The sequence below is a fragment of the Schistocerca gregaria genome, chromosome 11 (genome assembly GCF_023897955.1).
Source record: "Schistocerca gregaria isolate iqSchGreg1 chromosome 11, iqSchGreg1.2, whole genome shotgun sequence".
NCBI classification, from domain to species: domain Eukaryota; kingdom Metazoa; phylum Arthropoda; class Insecta; order Orthoptera; family Acrididae; genus Schistocerca; species Schistocerca gregaria.
Genome location: NC_064930.1, coordinates 54,763,364 through 54,777,203, shown reverse-complemented (window position 1 = coordinate 54,777,203; position 13,840 = coordinate 54,763,364). Strand labels below are relative to the sequence as shown.

The 13,840-nt window shown below is 45.5% G+C and overlaps 1 protein-coding gene across 1 annotated transcript in view; it reads left to right on the top strand.

The window, feature by feature from the left end:
- LOC126295183 (dnaJ homolog subfamily C member 11) overlaps nucleotides 1-13,840 on the top strand; it is a 117,562-nt gene that overhangs the window by 79,410 nt on the left and 24,312 nt on the right. The window contains exons 9-10 of the mRNA XM_049987489.1: nucleotides 7,112-7,228; nucleotides 12,382-12,573. Of these exons, the coding sequence (XP_049843446.1) occupies nucleotides 7,112-7,228; nucleotides 12,382-12,573 (309 nt within the window). The remainder of the gene's footprint in view (nucleotides 1-7,111; nucleotides 7,229-12,381; nucleotides 12,574-13,840) is intronic.

Genomic DNA, 13,840 nt, shown 5'->3' with positions numbered 1-13,840 from the left:
GCTGGAGTTTGCTTGCCAATACAAGGTGCATTCAAGTTCTAAGGCCTCAGATTTTTTTTTTCTCCTGACTGGAAAGAGATAGAAACTTGCGCATTGTTTTAAAATGAGGCCGCGTTCATTGTCAATACGTCCCAGAGATGGCAGCACCGTACGGCAGATGGAATTTTACCGCCAGCGGCGAGAATGAGAACTGTTTTAAATACTTACAATGGCGACCTTTTCCTTACTTGAACATCATGCAATCATTCGTTTTCTGAATTTGCGTGGTGTGAAACCCATTGAAATTCATCGACAGTTGAAGGAAACAAGTGGTGACGGAGTTATGGATGTGTCGAAAGTGCGTTCGTGGGTTTGACAGTTTAATGAAGGCAGAACATCGTGTGACATCAAACCGAAACAACCTCGGGCTCGCACAAGCCGGTCTGACGACACGATCGAGAAAGTGGAGAGAATTGTTTTGGGGGATCGCCGAATGACTGTCGAACAGATTGCCTCCAGAGTTGGCATTTCTGTGGGTTCTGTGCACACAATCCTGCACGACGACCTGAAAATGCGAAAAGTGTCATCCAGGTGGGTGCCACGAATGCTGACGGACCACCACACGGCTGCCCGTGTGGCACGTTGCCAAGCAATGTTGACGCGTAACAACAGCACGAATGGGACTTTCTTATCGTCGGTTGTGACAATGGATGAGACGTGGATGCCATTTTTCAATCCAGAAACAAAGCGCCAGTCACCTCAATGGAAGCACACAGATTCACCGCCACCAAATATATTTCGGATAACCGCCAGTGCTGAAAAAATGATGGTGTCCACGATCTGGGACAGCGAGGGCGTAATCCTTACCCATTGCGTTCCAAAGGGCACTACGGTAACAGGTGTATCCTACGAAATTGTTTTGAAGAACAAATTCTTTCCTGCACTGCAACAAATACGTCCGGGAAGGGCTGCGCATGTGCTGTTTCACCGAGACAACGCACCCGCACATCGAGCTAACGTTACTTGACAGTTTCTTCGTGATAACAACTTTGAAGTGATTCCTCGTACTCCCTACTCACCTGACCTGACTCCTAGTGACTTTTGGCTTTTTCCAACAATGAGAGAGACTCTCTGTGGCCGCACATTCACCAGCTGTGCTGCTATTGCCTCAGCGATTTTCCAGTGGTCAAAACAGACTCCTGAAGAAGCCTTCGCCGCTGCCACGGAATCGTGGCATCAGCATTGTGAAAAATGTGTACGTCTGCAGGGCGATTACGCCGAGAAGTAACGCCAGTTTCATCGATTTTGGGTGAGCAGTTAATTAGAAAAAAAAAAATCGGAGGCCTTAGAACTTGAATGCACCTCGTATTACTTTTGGAAGTCCACTGACTGGTAGCCTTTTCAGATCAGTCCCATTTTGTGCTGCATCGGACACATGACCACTGGCGTGTGCAGTACGAAATGTCTGAAAGCAAAGACCTCGCAACAGTTGTCAAAAGGATCCAGGCCGTAGGAAGGAACATTATGGTATGGAGGATGTTTTCGTGGCATTCCTCGGGTAACCTCCTAATTCTGGATGGCTCGACGCAATTACGTATCTATTCTCGGAGGCTATATCGACTCCTACGAGCAGTTTCTTTTCCCCGGCACAGTGGCATCTACTGGAAGGACAGTTCTGTGTGATGCACAGCTTTCAAGAGCACCGTGATGTATTAACTGTACTTCCCTGGTCAGCAAACTCCCCGGATTTAAACCCACTCTGAAGTGTGTCGGACCACCTCGATCGGGCCTTACACACACTGAGAAACGTAGCACAGCCCAGCAAAGCACTGGAAACTGCACGGTTTCACACTCCTCTCGGCATCTTCTAGAATATCATTGACACTCTTCCTACATGTCTCACATCGGTACACACTGCTGAAGGCTGTCATTCGAGTTATTGACAGGTGGTCACATTAAGTGACTGGACAGTGTACCTATGTCCGTAGTGAGAGAGTATGTTATTTTCAACTTATTAACTCTTGCTTCAATGTCTTCTTTCTGTAAAATGTCTTGTTTAGTTATTTCTCCTAGATACTAGAACTTGTTAGTTTTCTCAATATTTGAATGTTGAGTTTTCATTAATTGTTAGGTCATCAGCAAATGCTAAGCAGTCTATTTGTAGGTTGCCCCTTTCGTAATCTAATCGGACTCTCTCACTCATTTGCCTTTCTCCTAATAACAATCTCCATTTCCTCATGACGTTTCCTACAACACAGTTAAAGTGCTGTGTGGAATGATCAGCTCCCTGCCTCATTCCAGCTTTGATCTCAAAACTCTTACAAACTTCACATCTGAATTTTGCTTTACAATTAATGTTTGTTCATGTTTGCTTCATCAGACCTGTGGTTTTACTATTTAAGTGTAGTTCATTGACTATTTCAAACAGTGACCTCTTACCAACTGATCCATAGGATTCCTTGAACTGTTTTATTGATATAAAATACCTGCCTAGAAAAGCTTACACAATTGCTTGATTGTCCATATTTGGTAAAATAAGGAGAAATAGAGTAAACAACAAGAAGTGGTTTACATTAATTTTTATCTTCACTTCCTTTCTTGCATGCTATTTAAGCCAGTGATGTGCGGTATCACTATTTTCGATAATCATTTAAATCATTATCTGGAATGACAATTTCACCTAACATGTAAGAGGTAAGAAAATAGACCATTATTTATGTATACCAAAATCAATAAAATTTACAATCAGTGTCATCACAAATATTTGGCTGTTTCTTCTAAATAAGTTGTGATTTCCGATGTTGTGGTCACAGCGGGACTGAACGTAGTTGTGTGCCCCCCCCCCCCCCCCCCCCCCCTGAATACATAGCAGATTATGCATTGATATCGACATGAGAATGTGGCAATATTCCTTTCTCGTGCTTCAAATCATGTTGTCTGCCCACTGCTCTCTCATTGGCTGCGTAGAACCAGGAACTCTCACACTCCCTGTCATTCCCGTCGTATCTGTGGTGAGTGTTGACAACATTGCTACACAAAATACATCTGGAATTTTACCTGCTCCTGGAGAAATGTAAACTATTGTTGAGTAATTGTCCAATTTTAACATCAATTCAATTGTGGCTGCAAATGGATCTAGGCAAACCGTTATTTAAATGTGGTAGATTCATAAAAGGTTAAGATATGTAGTGTTCATTCCCATGCTGGCAATATCACAAAACCTGACTAATTTTGGTCAAATGCCAGTTGTATCATACTCATTCTAGTTGCTCGTTTGTGCTATTTCTCAGCCAAGTTGGGTGTCAGTGTTCACTCTCGAACCCTTCCAAAATCTTCAAAATATGAGGCATATTCGGAAAGTAAATGTACTATAACCATAGCAGGTTTTTTTTTTAAGGGTTGGTGACAATGAGGGTTTGGGGTGGCTCCCTGTCCAGGGCGAGCAGCGAAGGGACCCAATAATATGTAAGCTCACTGTGTAATATCCAGTTGCGTGAAAGGTGTATGAAAGAAATCCCACCAAGTGTAATCCACATCCTACTCGCGTTTGTAGCAAGATCTCCCAAAATATTTCCACAGATCAAACTGATTTTTGCCGAATGTGCTACGAAAAAAGTGTGTGTTTAAGTGGTGCAGGGAGTTTAGTAGAGACAGAACAAATGTTTGTGATGAACAGAGGAGTGGAAGGTCTTCCATTTTGAGTGACGAGTAGATGCAAAAAATCGAGGAAAGTGTTTGTGATGACTGCCGATTGACAGTACATAACATTTCTGAGATGTTTCCAGAACTCTCGTATGAGACACTCAAGTTGGCATATAGGAGACTGTGCGCAAGATGGGCAACATAAAAACTGACAGAACACCACGAGAAAAATCATATCAGTATCACCCACTAGTTTCTCGAGTGACTCGAATTGCAAGGTGAGGGTTTCCTGAGCTGTATTGTGACTGGAGATGAAACTTGGGTGGCTCATTACACACCCTAGAGGAAAAAACATTCATCAATAGCATTCCACCAATTACCCTTCTGTCAAAAAATTTAAAGCCACAATTTCGGGCAAGAAAAAAAAATGGTCTCAGTGTTTTAGGACTGAAAAGGAATTATCTTGGTTGAATTTCTGCAGAGGGAGGCCATCAGTGCTCAATGATATTGTGAGACCCTAAAAATCTCAAAAGGAGCATTCAAAACCAAAGGAGGGGAATGCTGACAAGAGGATTGTGCTTGTTGCACAATAATTCCCGTCCTCACACAGCCTTAGCCACCGAAGCACCGTTGGACCCATTTGGCTGGGATGTTTTGCACACCCCTCTTCCCTCCTCCATATATCCGTGACTTGGCATCTCCAGATTATCATCCTTTCACCTCTCTGAATGCACATGTGAATGGAATTAAACTGTCAACAGACAGGTGCAGAAGGGGTTCTGAATTGGGGTAAGGAGGTGACGGAAAAGTTCTTCGAGGCATATATAAAGAAGCTTGTGCCGAGGCTCATCACATGTGTTGAACAGGATATTCATTATTTGGAAAAATGGTCAACATGTGTATCAACAATAACCTGAATTATTGTCAGGATACACTTTTCTTACAGAAAAAAGAAAAAGAAAAAAAATCTAGTAGACATAGTTTCTGAACTATATCTTAACTAACTTATATCTTAATGTTGTAGTGGGACTTCAGTGCTTAATTTTCAGTGCTTAATTTTCCAACAAGATGATGATCATTATTTAAAGGATGTTGCATCAAATCCCTCACCCTTATCTAGACTTATAAAATAGTGCTTGTTATCTTGTTGGTGGTATTGCTGTCTGCTGCCAGTGGTTCTTCAATGGAATCAAGTTTCGTAACATTGAAACAACTATATTCACTAATACTTTCACAGATTGAATGATTAGCAAAAGATACCTCTGCCTTCAGCAGTAATACTAAAACATGGTAGCTCCATTTACAGTAGCTCTTCCAACTAGAGTGCCCATTTGACATCACGTTTCCATCCAGACAGTCAATTTACAATTACGCTCGTGCCAACTCTGTTCACAATGAAGAAGAACAGAGATATGATACACTACTGGCCATTAAAATTGCTACACCGCGAAGATGACGTTCTACAGACATGAAATTTAACCAACAGCAAGAAGATGCTGTGATATGCAAATGATTAGCTGTTCAGAGCATTCACACAAGGTTGGCGCCGGTGGCAGCACCTACAACGTGCTGACATGAGGAAAGTTTCGAACCGATTTCTCGTACACACACAGCAGTTGACCGGCGTTGCGCGGTAAAGCGTTGTTGTGATGCCTTATGTCAGGAGGAGAAATGCGTACCATCACGTTTCCGACTTTCATAAAGGTCAGATTGTAGCCCATCGCGATTGTGGTTTATCATATCGCGACGTTGCTGCTCGCTTTGGTCAAGATCCAATGACTGTTAGCAGAATATGGAATCGGTGGGTTCAGGAGGGTAATACGGAATGCAGTGCTGTATCGCAACGGTATCGTATCACTAGCAGTCGAGATAACATGAATCTTATCCGCACGGCTGTAACGGATCGTGCAGCCACGTCTCGATCCCCGAGTCGACAGATGGGGATGTTTGCAAGACGACAACCATCTGCACAAACAGTTCCATGACATTTGCAGCAGCACGGACTATCAGCTCGGAGACTGTGGCTGCGGTTACCCTTGATGCTGCATCACAGGCAGGACCACCAGCGATGGTGTACTCGACGACGAACCTGGGTGCATGAATGGCAAAACGTCATTTTTTTGGATGAATCCAGGTTCTGTTTACAGCATCAGGATGGTTGCATCCGTGTTTGGCGACATCGCGGTGAATGCACATTGGAAGTGTGTATTCGTCATCACCATACTGGTGTGTCACTCGGCGTGATGGTATAGGGTGCCATTGATTACACGTCTGTCACCTCTTGTTCACATTGACGGGACTTTGAACAGTGGTCGTTACATTTCAGATGTGTTGCGACCAGTGGCTCTACCCTTCATTCGATCCCTGCGAAACCCTACACTTCAGCAGGATAATACACGACCGCTTGTTGCAAGTCCAGTACAGGGCTTTCTGGATATAGAAAACGTTGGTCTGCTGCCCTGGCCAGCACATTCTCTAGATCTCTCACCAATTGAAAACGTCTGGTCAATGGCGGCCAAGCAACTGACTCGTCACAATACGCCAGTCGATACTCTCGATGAACTGTGGTACCGTGTTGGAGCTGAATGGGCAGCTGCACCTGTACACGCCATCCGAGCTCTGTTTGACTCAACGCCCAGGCATATCATAGCCGTTATTACGGCCAGAGGTGGTTTTTCTTGGTACTGATTTCTCAGGATCTATGCACCCAAATTGCTTGAAAATATAATCACATGTCAGTTCTAGTATAATATATTTGTCCAATGAATACCTGTTTATCATCTGCATTTCTTCTTGGTGTAGCAATTTTAATGGCCAGTAGTGTATAAAACCAATGAGTTTACACCATTGTTGATAGTAATTGCTGGTATTTGTTTAAAACTATTAATAAAAATGAAATTACAGATACTTAAATAAAATGCTTCAGTGTTAATCTAAGTGTATATAATATGAACATATTTAAATGTGAAACAACTAATTATTTATGAATTCAGTGGAGACTCAATTATCTGGACCTCAGTCATACGTATTTGCTATTATCTGGATTATCGACCGTGTGCAAATATCTCTGAAAATGTCTAGTCTGTGCGTACACTGACTCATAGCACGGACACAACTGCCCACACCACGCGCAGCAAACAAACAACAGGAACTGCAAGAAAGTGAAACAAAAGAAACTGTAGGTTCAGAAAATGATGCAGGACCATCTCGTGCAGAGCCCACCACGGAAACATTCCAATGGCTCGGGGAAACAGAGAGCTTGGATACCGTGAGTTTTCTGTAGTGAGAAAGAGTTTGTGATGCTGCAGTAAGGAAGAGAGAGAATTTTTTATGTCAAATGAGAATTACCATATATTTTAAACAAAATTAAAATACGGTGAGTGTCCTGTGTGACTTTTGTTAGATATTTCACGAATAACCTTACTGTTTCGTCTCCTCCCCCAAATCGATATGAGCCCAAAATCTGTACTGTAGCGTCACTTGGTTCCAGGGCTGGCACATTCGGGGCTCTGGTGGAGGTCGGCTGCGAGAAGAAGGTGTCGGAGCACAGCAGCGTGTCGGCTGCCGTCACCGTCGGGTTGCCCGTTGGCGTCTCTCTCAAGCTCAAGTGAGTATTGCGTATCTATTCCCTCTGGATCTGAGCGACTACTCTGCATTTCGCGTATAGAGTTTCCAGAATGAAATATATACTCTGCAGTGGAGCTCGCACCGATAGGAAACTTCCCAGCAGGTGAGATCTGTGTCGGACACGGGTCCGTCGCCCTATGCCGGTACTGCTGCCCGAGCACAACTCTCGACCTGTCTCCTACCTTCCAGACTTCACAGAAGTTGGTGGAGCACTCGCCTGTGAAAAGGAAAAGTTTCAGGTCCCAGTCTGGTACACAGTTTTAATCTGCCAGGGAGTTTCACATTCGTAGGACCACTTTGACTATTCCTCGACCATGCCACACTTGAACTGTGCCTGGGAGAAGGGAACACTTAAGTTTTTCCTTCCGAGATCAGTTTTCACTTATTTTATTACGTTTCTTCAGAAGTTCCCTTAAAGACACTGTATACCGTAGAGGGTCCCTCCCACCGTGAACTGCTGCACGAAACACTTATCTATCCAGTGCACGGTCAACTACTCTTTTCAGCTCGAATCACAATTCTTTTACATCCTTCTCTCCAGAGCGACATATTTCAGTTTCCATAACGAGATACAACACTTTTTCCTCTCTCGATTTAGTTTGCCGGACATATAAATTTGGCGCACTTTGTACTTCAGTAACCGTTGCTTATCCTTAAGCTTCTCTAAGACCTAAGAACTGAATGGCCTCAATATCACTTTAATTTAAAACTTTTCAGTGACTGCAATATCTTCCTCAGGTACACATTGTCAGTGCAACATTATCACACAGTGAGGTATTTCACACATAACAAATCAGTTTGTCTGTTCTCCAGTGAAACTGACAGGTTAGTAAACGATTTTGATATGACATACTACACGATACAATTTAGTCACTTAGCTGTTTTAAATTTTGCAGTTGAATTTTAACTAACACGATGAACTCGGATGTCTGCATCCCCGAACAACGTGTTCTTGTTGTGAATGCCAACTGTGGCGGTGGCCACCTCAGTGTGTATTGCTGCTGCAGCCACTATCCGTCGGAATGTTTAATCACTCGTGTGCTCGGCCCGAAATGGAAATAAAAAGACCTTTATTAAGAATACATTTGATGTTATGTTGTAACATACACATGAGAGTTATTGAAATACACTATACATCTCTGTAACATAAAGTGTGTATCAAAATTACACTGACAACCTTCGAGGGGATGCAGAAGGTGTCTCGAGGAACAAAATGAGAATAAGAAAGTGTGTCCGGAAGTGTCATCCGATGGTGCTACAGGGCATTGAAGTTAAAGGCACTGGCACACGTGAATGTGTGTGTATACGGGGTGATTCCGTGATGGTGTATATTTTCTGAGATGGTGGAGAAGGGTAAATGCTATCAATTTGAGGGAAGGGACCCTGGTCCGGAAATGAACAACTTGAAAGTTACAAGCAAACATCAATATGCTGCTTCTGACTGAGTACATAATCTTAGTATTGTTGCTGCTGAAATTGTAGGTTAGGCACCATTCAGAGATGGTTGTTCCCCCTGCGGGTCCGGGAGTTAGAATAGGCCCGAGGTATTCCTGCTGTCGTAAGAGGCGACTAAAAGGAGTCCCTCCCCCTCAAGGGGGTAGTTAGCGCCTGTGTCCGGAGACGGACGGTTCCACGACTTATATTTGCAGTCATTTTGGTTTTTCATTTCTTCTGGTTTCTTCCTTCCTTTGGTTGGTTCATTTCTTTGTTCTTCTCCATCTCACTGTCTTACTTACTCTTCCCCTTGCCTTCTTCTCCTTGCCTTCTCTGGTCTCCGCCTCGGCGTTTGAGACAGTCTGTCCTTTCTTTCCCTCTCTCCTTTCTCTTTCCTCTTCTTCCTTCCTCCCTGTGCGTTCCTGAAGGCTGACCCACGCGTTCGCACTCGTAGCTGGTGACGGGCCCACCCTGGGTAGACAAGTAAGCCACGCACATACCCCCTGGTAAAGGCCAGGCCCAGGGAGGGGTGATTGCCTGAGCTGACACCTTCCGACCCTGCCGATTTGTCCCTCCGTCCGTTTCTCAGGAGGTGTGACCTGAGGTGTGAACAATCACCTAAGGCGGGAATGCCATCTGAGTGTGTCCCCACAAGGAAGGAGGCGCCATCGGAGACGCTGGCAGTCATGGAGGATTCCTCCGCAATGGATTTTTCTTCTTCTCTCTCGAGTTATGCCTACAAACAGAAACTTGATCAGCCACCAGTGACAAAAGTACTACCGCCTGCCCCACAGTTACTCGTAGTTTCTCGATCTGAGGACGGAAAGGATTTTTCCTCTGTCAATCCTTTCGTTATCCAGAAGGGCGTAGATGCCATAGCCGGATCGGTCAAGTCTTGTACCAGGTTGCGTAACAGTACCTTGTTACTAGAAACTTAGAGCGCCTTTCAGGCACAAAAACTGCTTCGGGCCACACTCCTGTACACATTCCCTGTCCGGGTGGAGGCTCACCGCACTTTGAATTCGTCCCGTGGTGTGGTATTACTAGATCACTCGACGGATTGACTGACGAGGAGATTCAGTCTTTCCTCGTTGAGCAGAGCGTGACGGCTGTCCTTAGGGTCATGAAAAAGGTCAAAAATGACCTTGTACCAACCCGGACACTTTTCTTGACCTTTGGTAGTGTTCAGCTGCCGTCGTGCATCAAAGCGGGCTACGAGGTTATTTCTGTTCGCCCCTATGTCCCGACACCTATGCGCTGCTACCAGTGTCAGCGTTTTAATCACACTCGCCAGACTTGTTTCAATGCGGCTAAATGTGTCACTTGTGGTAGGGATTCCGATGAGGGTGACTGTCCACCTCCGTCTCCTCGTTGTGTGAACTGTCACGGTGACCATGCAGCGTCCTCCCGCGACTGTCCCATCTACAAGGAAGAAATTTGGGTCAAAGAGAAAGTGTCCACCTCGGCTACTCGCAAGCTATTTGCTAGTAGGAAGCCCACGCTGCTCCCAGCGGGGAAATACAGTACTGTCCTCGCCTCTCCTCGGACTACCAGGGAGGTGGCGACGCAGACATGCGATCTGACCTTCAGCACTACAGTCATCCGTTCGGCTAGTGCTAAGATCGCCCGGTCGACGTCTCCTCTTCCTCCTGTCAGCCCTCAGACACAAGCACCTTTATCAGCTTCTTCCAAGGTGAAGACACAGAAGTCAGATGCACGGGCCTTCAAGAAGGAACCGTCTCATGCAGACCTCCTACGTACCTCGAACTCTCAGCCATCGACCAATACTTCCACAAAACGACCTTCCAAGAAGGCTCATAGGAAGCACGGTTCTCCTTCCCTGCCACGGCGCATTTCTTCTCCTGCGTCCCCCAGCCGCTGCCGCTCCAGGCCGTCATCCGTTTTGCCTGGCCGCACCGCTGGTAGCCGAACATCTGGCCGTTGACCAGCGGAGGAAGCTCCCCCTCCCAGCCATCTTGACAAGATGGCCGATGAACCTATAGAACAAATGGACGATGACTGTCCGCCTACTGCTAGAGGCGGCAGTGCTCGCTCGAAGCCGGGCCCTCAGCGGCCTTCGAGATGACTCCTTCTTGCATCTTCTTCTTTTCACGATGGCACTTATTCACTGGAATATTCGCAGCATTTACTCCAACTGAGAGGACTTGAAATTGCTGCTCCGCTTGCACCGTCCGCTCGTCGTAGCCCTCCAGGAAACGAAGCTACGCCCATGCGATCACATTGCCTTGGCACACTACACCTCTGTGCGTTTTGACCTACCCCCTGTGGCAGGTATTCCGGCTCATGGAGGGGTTATTATGTTGCTGGTCCGGGATGATATCTACTATGATCTCATCACATTGCAGGCAGTTGCCGTCCGCATTACTCTCCCTACTTTTACATTTTCCATTTGTACCGTTTACACTCCATCGTCGTCTGCCGTTACCAGGGCAGACATGATGCAAATTATTGCTCAGCTCCCTGCACCATTTTTGTTAACTGGAGACTTCAATGCCCACCATCCTCTTTGGGGCTCTCCAGCGTCCTGTCCAAGGGACTCCCTGTTAGACCTGTTCAACCAGCTCAATCTTGTCTGCCTCAATACTGGCGCCCCTACTTCCTGTGGTGTGCAGTTGAAGTCACCACAAAGGAAACTATTGGCAAAACCTGTGATACGGTAATGCAAGACTGCTATATAAAAATTCGTGAGATTGACGAGATTATTCACATTTCAACTGAGCGAGCGCATAGTATCGTGCACAGAGAATTGGCTATGAAGAAATCCATCATTACACCCCATAATCAACGCGGCAGTCAAAACAATGGACAAAGGCAGGTGGAAATGAACCGAAGGAGCCAAAGACCGCTTTGTGAGATGTTAAGGTGATGGCCACTGTCATTTGGGAGTTGCAAGGAGTAACACTCACAGATTTCTTGAAAAATAGACAGAACCTTAACTGGATCGTAGTGTGATTCAGTGTGGGATCATTTGAAACTTACGTTGGCTGATACATGATCAAGGTTGGCATGTTAAAAAGTGCTATTTCACCAGGATAATGCACCATCCCATACATCAGCGATAACAGTGGCAAAAGTGCACGAATTTGGATTAGAATTGGCTCCTCGTCCGCCCTATTCGCCAGACTTGGCCCTTAGTGATTTCTTCTTGTTCTGTTCCCTAATGTGAAACTTTGGCTTGTTGGCAAAATATTTTCATCTAATGAGTATGTGACAGTTGCAGCCAAAGACTATTTTGCAGATTTTGACAGAACCTATTTTTCTGATGGGACAAAAAAGTTGGAGGATTGCTGGGCAATGTATATCGCTCAGAGGACACTCTATAAAGAAGTAAGGTGTGTTGTTTACAAAACAAATATTTTTGTTGCGTTTCTTACCAGACCTCTCTTACGCACTTGTATTCAATGAACAGTCACCACCCAGGACAGTGTACCAAGTTCTATTACTTAAGAAGTCTTTAAGCCAATCACATATCTGAGAACTTACGGCACATATTTAGACCTTTATTATTAATTTGCAGTTGGGCAATGTGTCCAAACATCTTCTGGAAATCTAGGAAACATACACTTTGTATTCCTGAGCCACCTTATGCAGCGTCAAGAACAGATTTTTCTCTTAAAAAAAGTTAGATATCATTTGTACCAATAGCTCTACACATCTGTGACTGCAAATTCTCCCCAGGCTGGGCCGCGGTTCGCAGACGTACGTCATGCCGATACACCTGTGCGAGGAGGTGCTGCCGGCACCCGTCTTCTATGCCACCGTCACACCGATCGTCATCTGGGCAGTCGTCAAGAAGTTAGTCGTCGACCCGATCGCGCGCGGTGCCGCCCAGCGCGAGAAGGAGCGCCAACGGGAGGCGAACAAGGCCAGGTGAGTCTGTGCAAGCAGATGGAAGTTGCGAGGAATCTCACAGGAGATCGGAGGGCGGTGGCATTAAACTAATTCAGATCATGTTATAGAATTCCCGTACTTAGGAAATGGATGTAGGGACACAAAACGTTATAATTTAGCACCACCGCTCATTGTGAGGTTGTACTGGAGGTGGTCTGCCATAGCCTCCCATCGACCTGTTGTGAAGTGTCTAGTGTGTGTACCCTATTTACCCAGTTACACACTGAAGAGCCAAAGAAACTGGTACACCTACTTAATATCGTGTAGGGCACCCACGAACACACAGAAGTGCCACAGTATGATGTGGTACAGACTCGACTAATGTCTGAAGTAGTGCCGGAGGTATTGACACCGTGAATCCTGCACGGCTGTCCACTAATCCGTAAGAATACGAGGGGGTGGAGATATCTTGTGAACAGCACGTTGCGAGGCATCCTTTATATGTTCAATAATCTTGATGTTTGGGGCGTTTGGTGGCCATCGGAAGTGTTTAAACTGAGAAGAGTGTTCCTTTAGCCACACTCTAGCAGTTCTGGACATGTGGGGTGTCACATTGTCATGCTGGAACTGGCCAAGTCCATTGGAATGCATGTGAATAGATGCAGGTAATCAGACAGGATGCCTAGATAGATCTCGCCTGTCAGTCATATCTAGACATATCAGGGCTCCCATACCACTCCAACTGCACACGCCCCACACCATTACAGAGCCTCCACCAGCTCGCTGACATGCATGGTCGTCCAACTGGCGACATGTTTCCAGTCATCAACAGTTCAGTGTCAGTGATGAAGGGCCCAGGCGAGGTGTAAAGCTTTGTGTCTTGCAGTCAGCAAGGGTGCACGAGTGGGCCTTAGACTCCAAAAACCCATACGGATGATGTTTCGTTGAATGGTTTGCACACTGACACTTGTTAATGGCCCAGCATTGAAATCTGCTGCAATTTGCGGAAGGGTTGCACTTCTGTCATGTTGAAGGATTATCATCAGTCATCGTCTATCCTGTTCTTCCAGGATATTTTTCCAGTCGCAGTGATGTCGGAGATTTGACGTTTTACCAGATTCCTGATATATACGGTACACTCGTGAAATGATCTTACGGGTAAATCCCCATTTCATTGCCACCTCGGAGATGCTGTGTCCTGTCGCTTGTGTGCCATTTGTAACGCCACATTCAGACTCACTTAAACCTTGATAACCTGCCATTGTAGCGGCAGTAACCGATCCACCAACTGCGCGAGACACTTGGT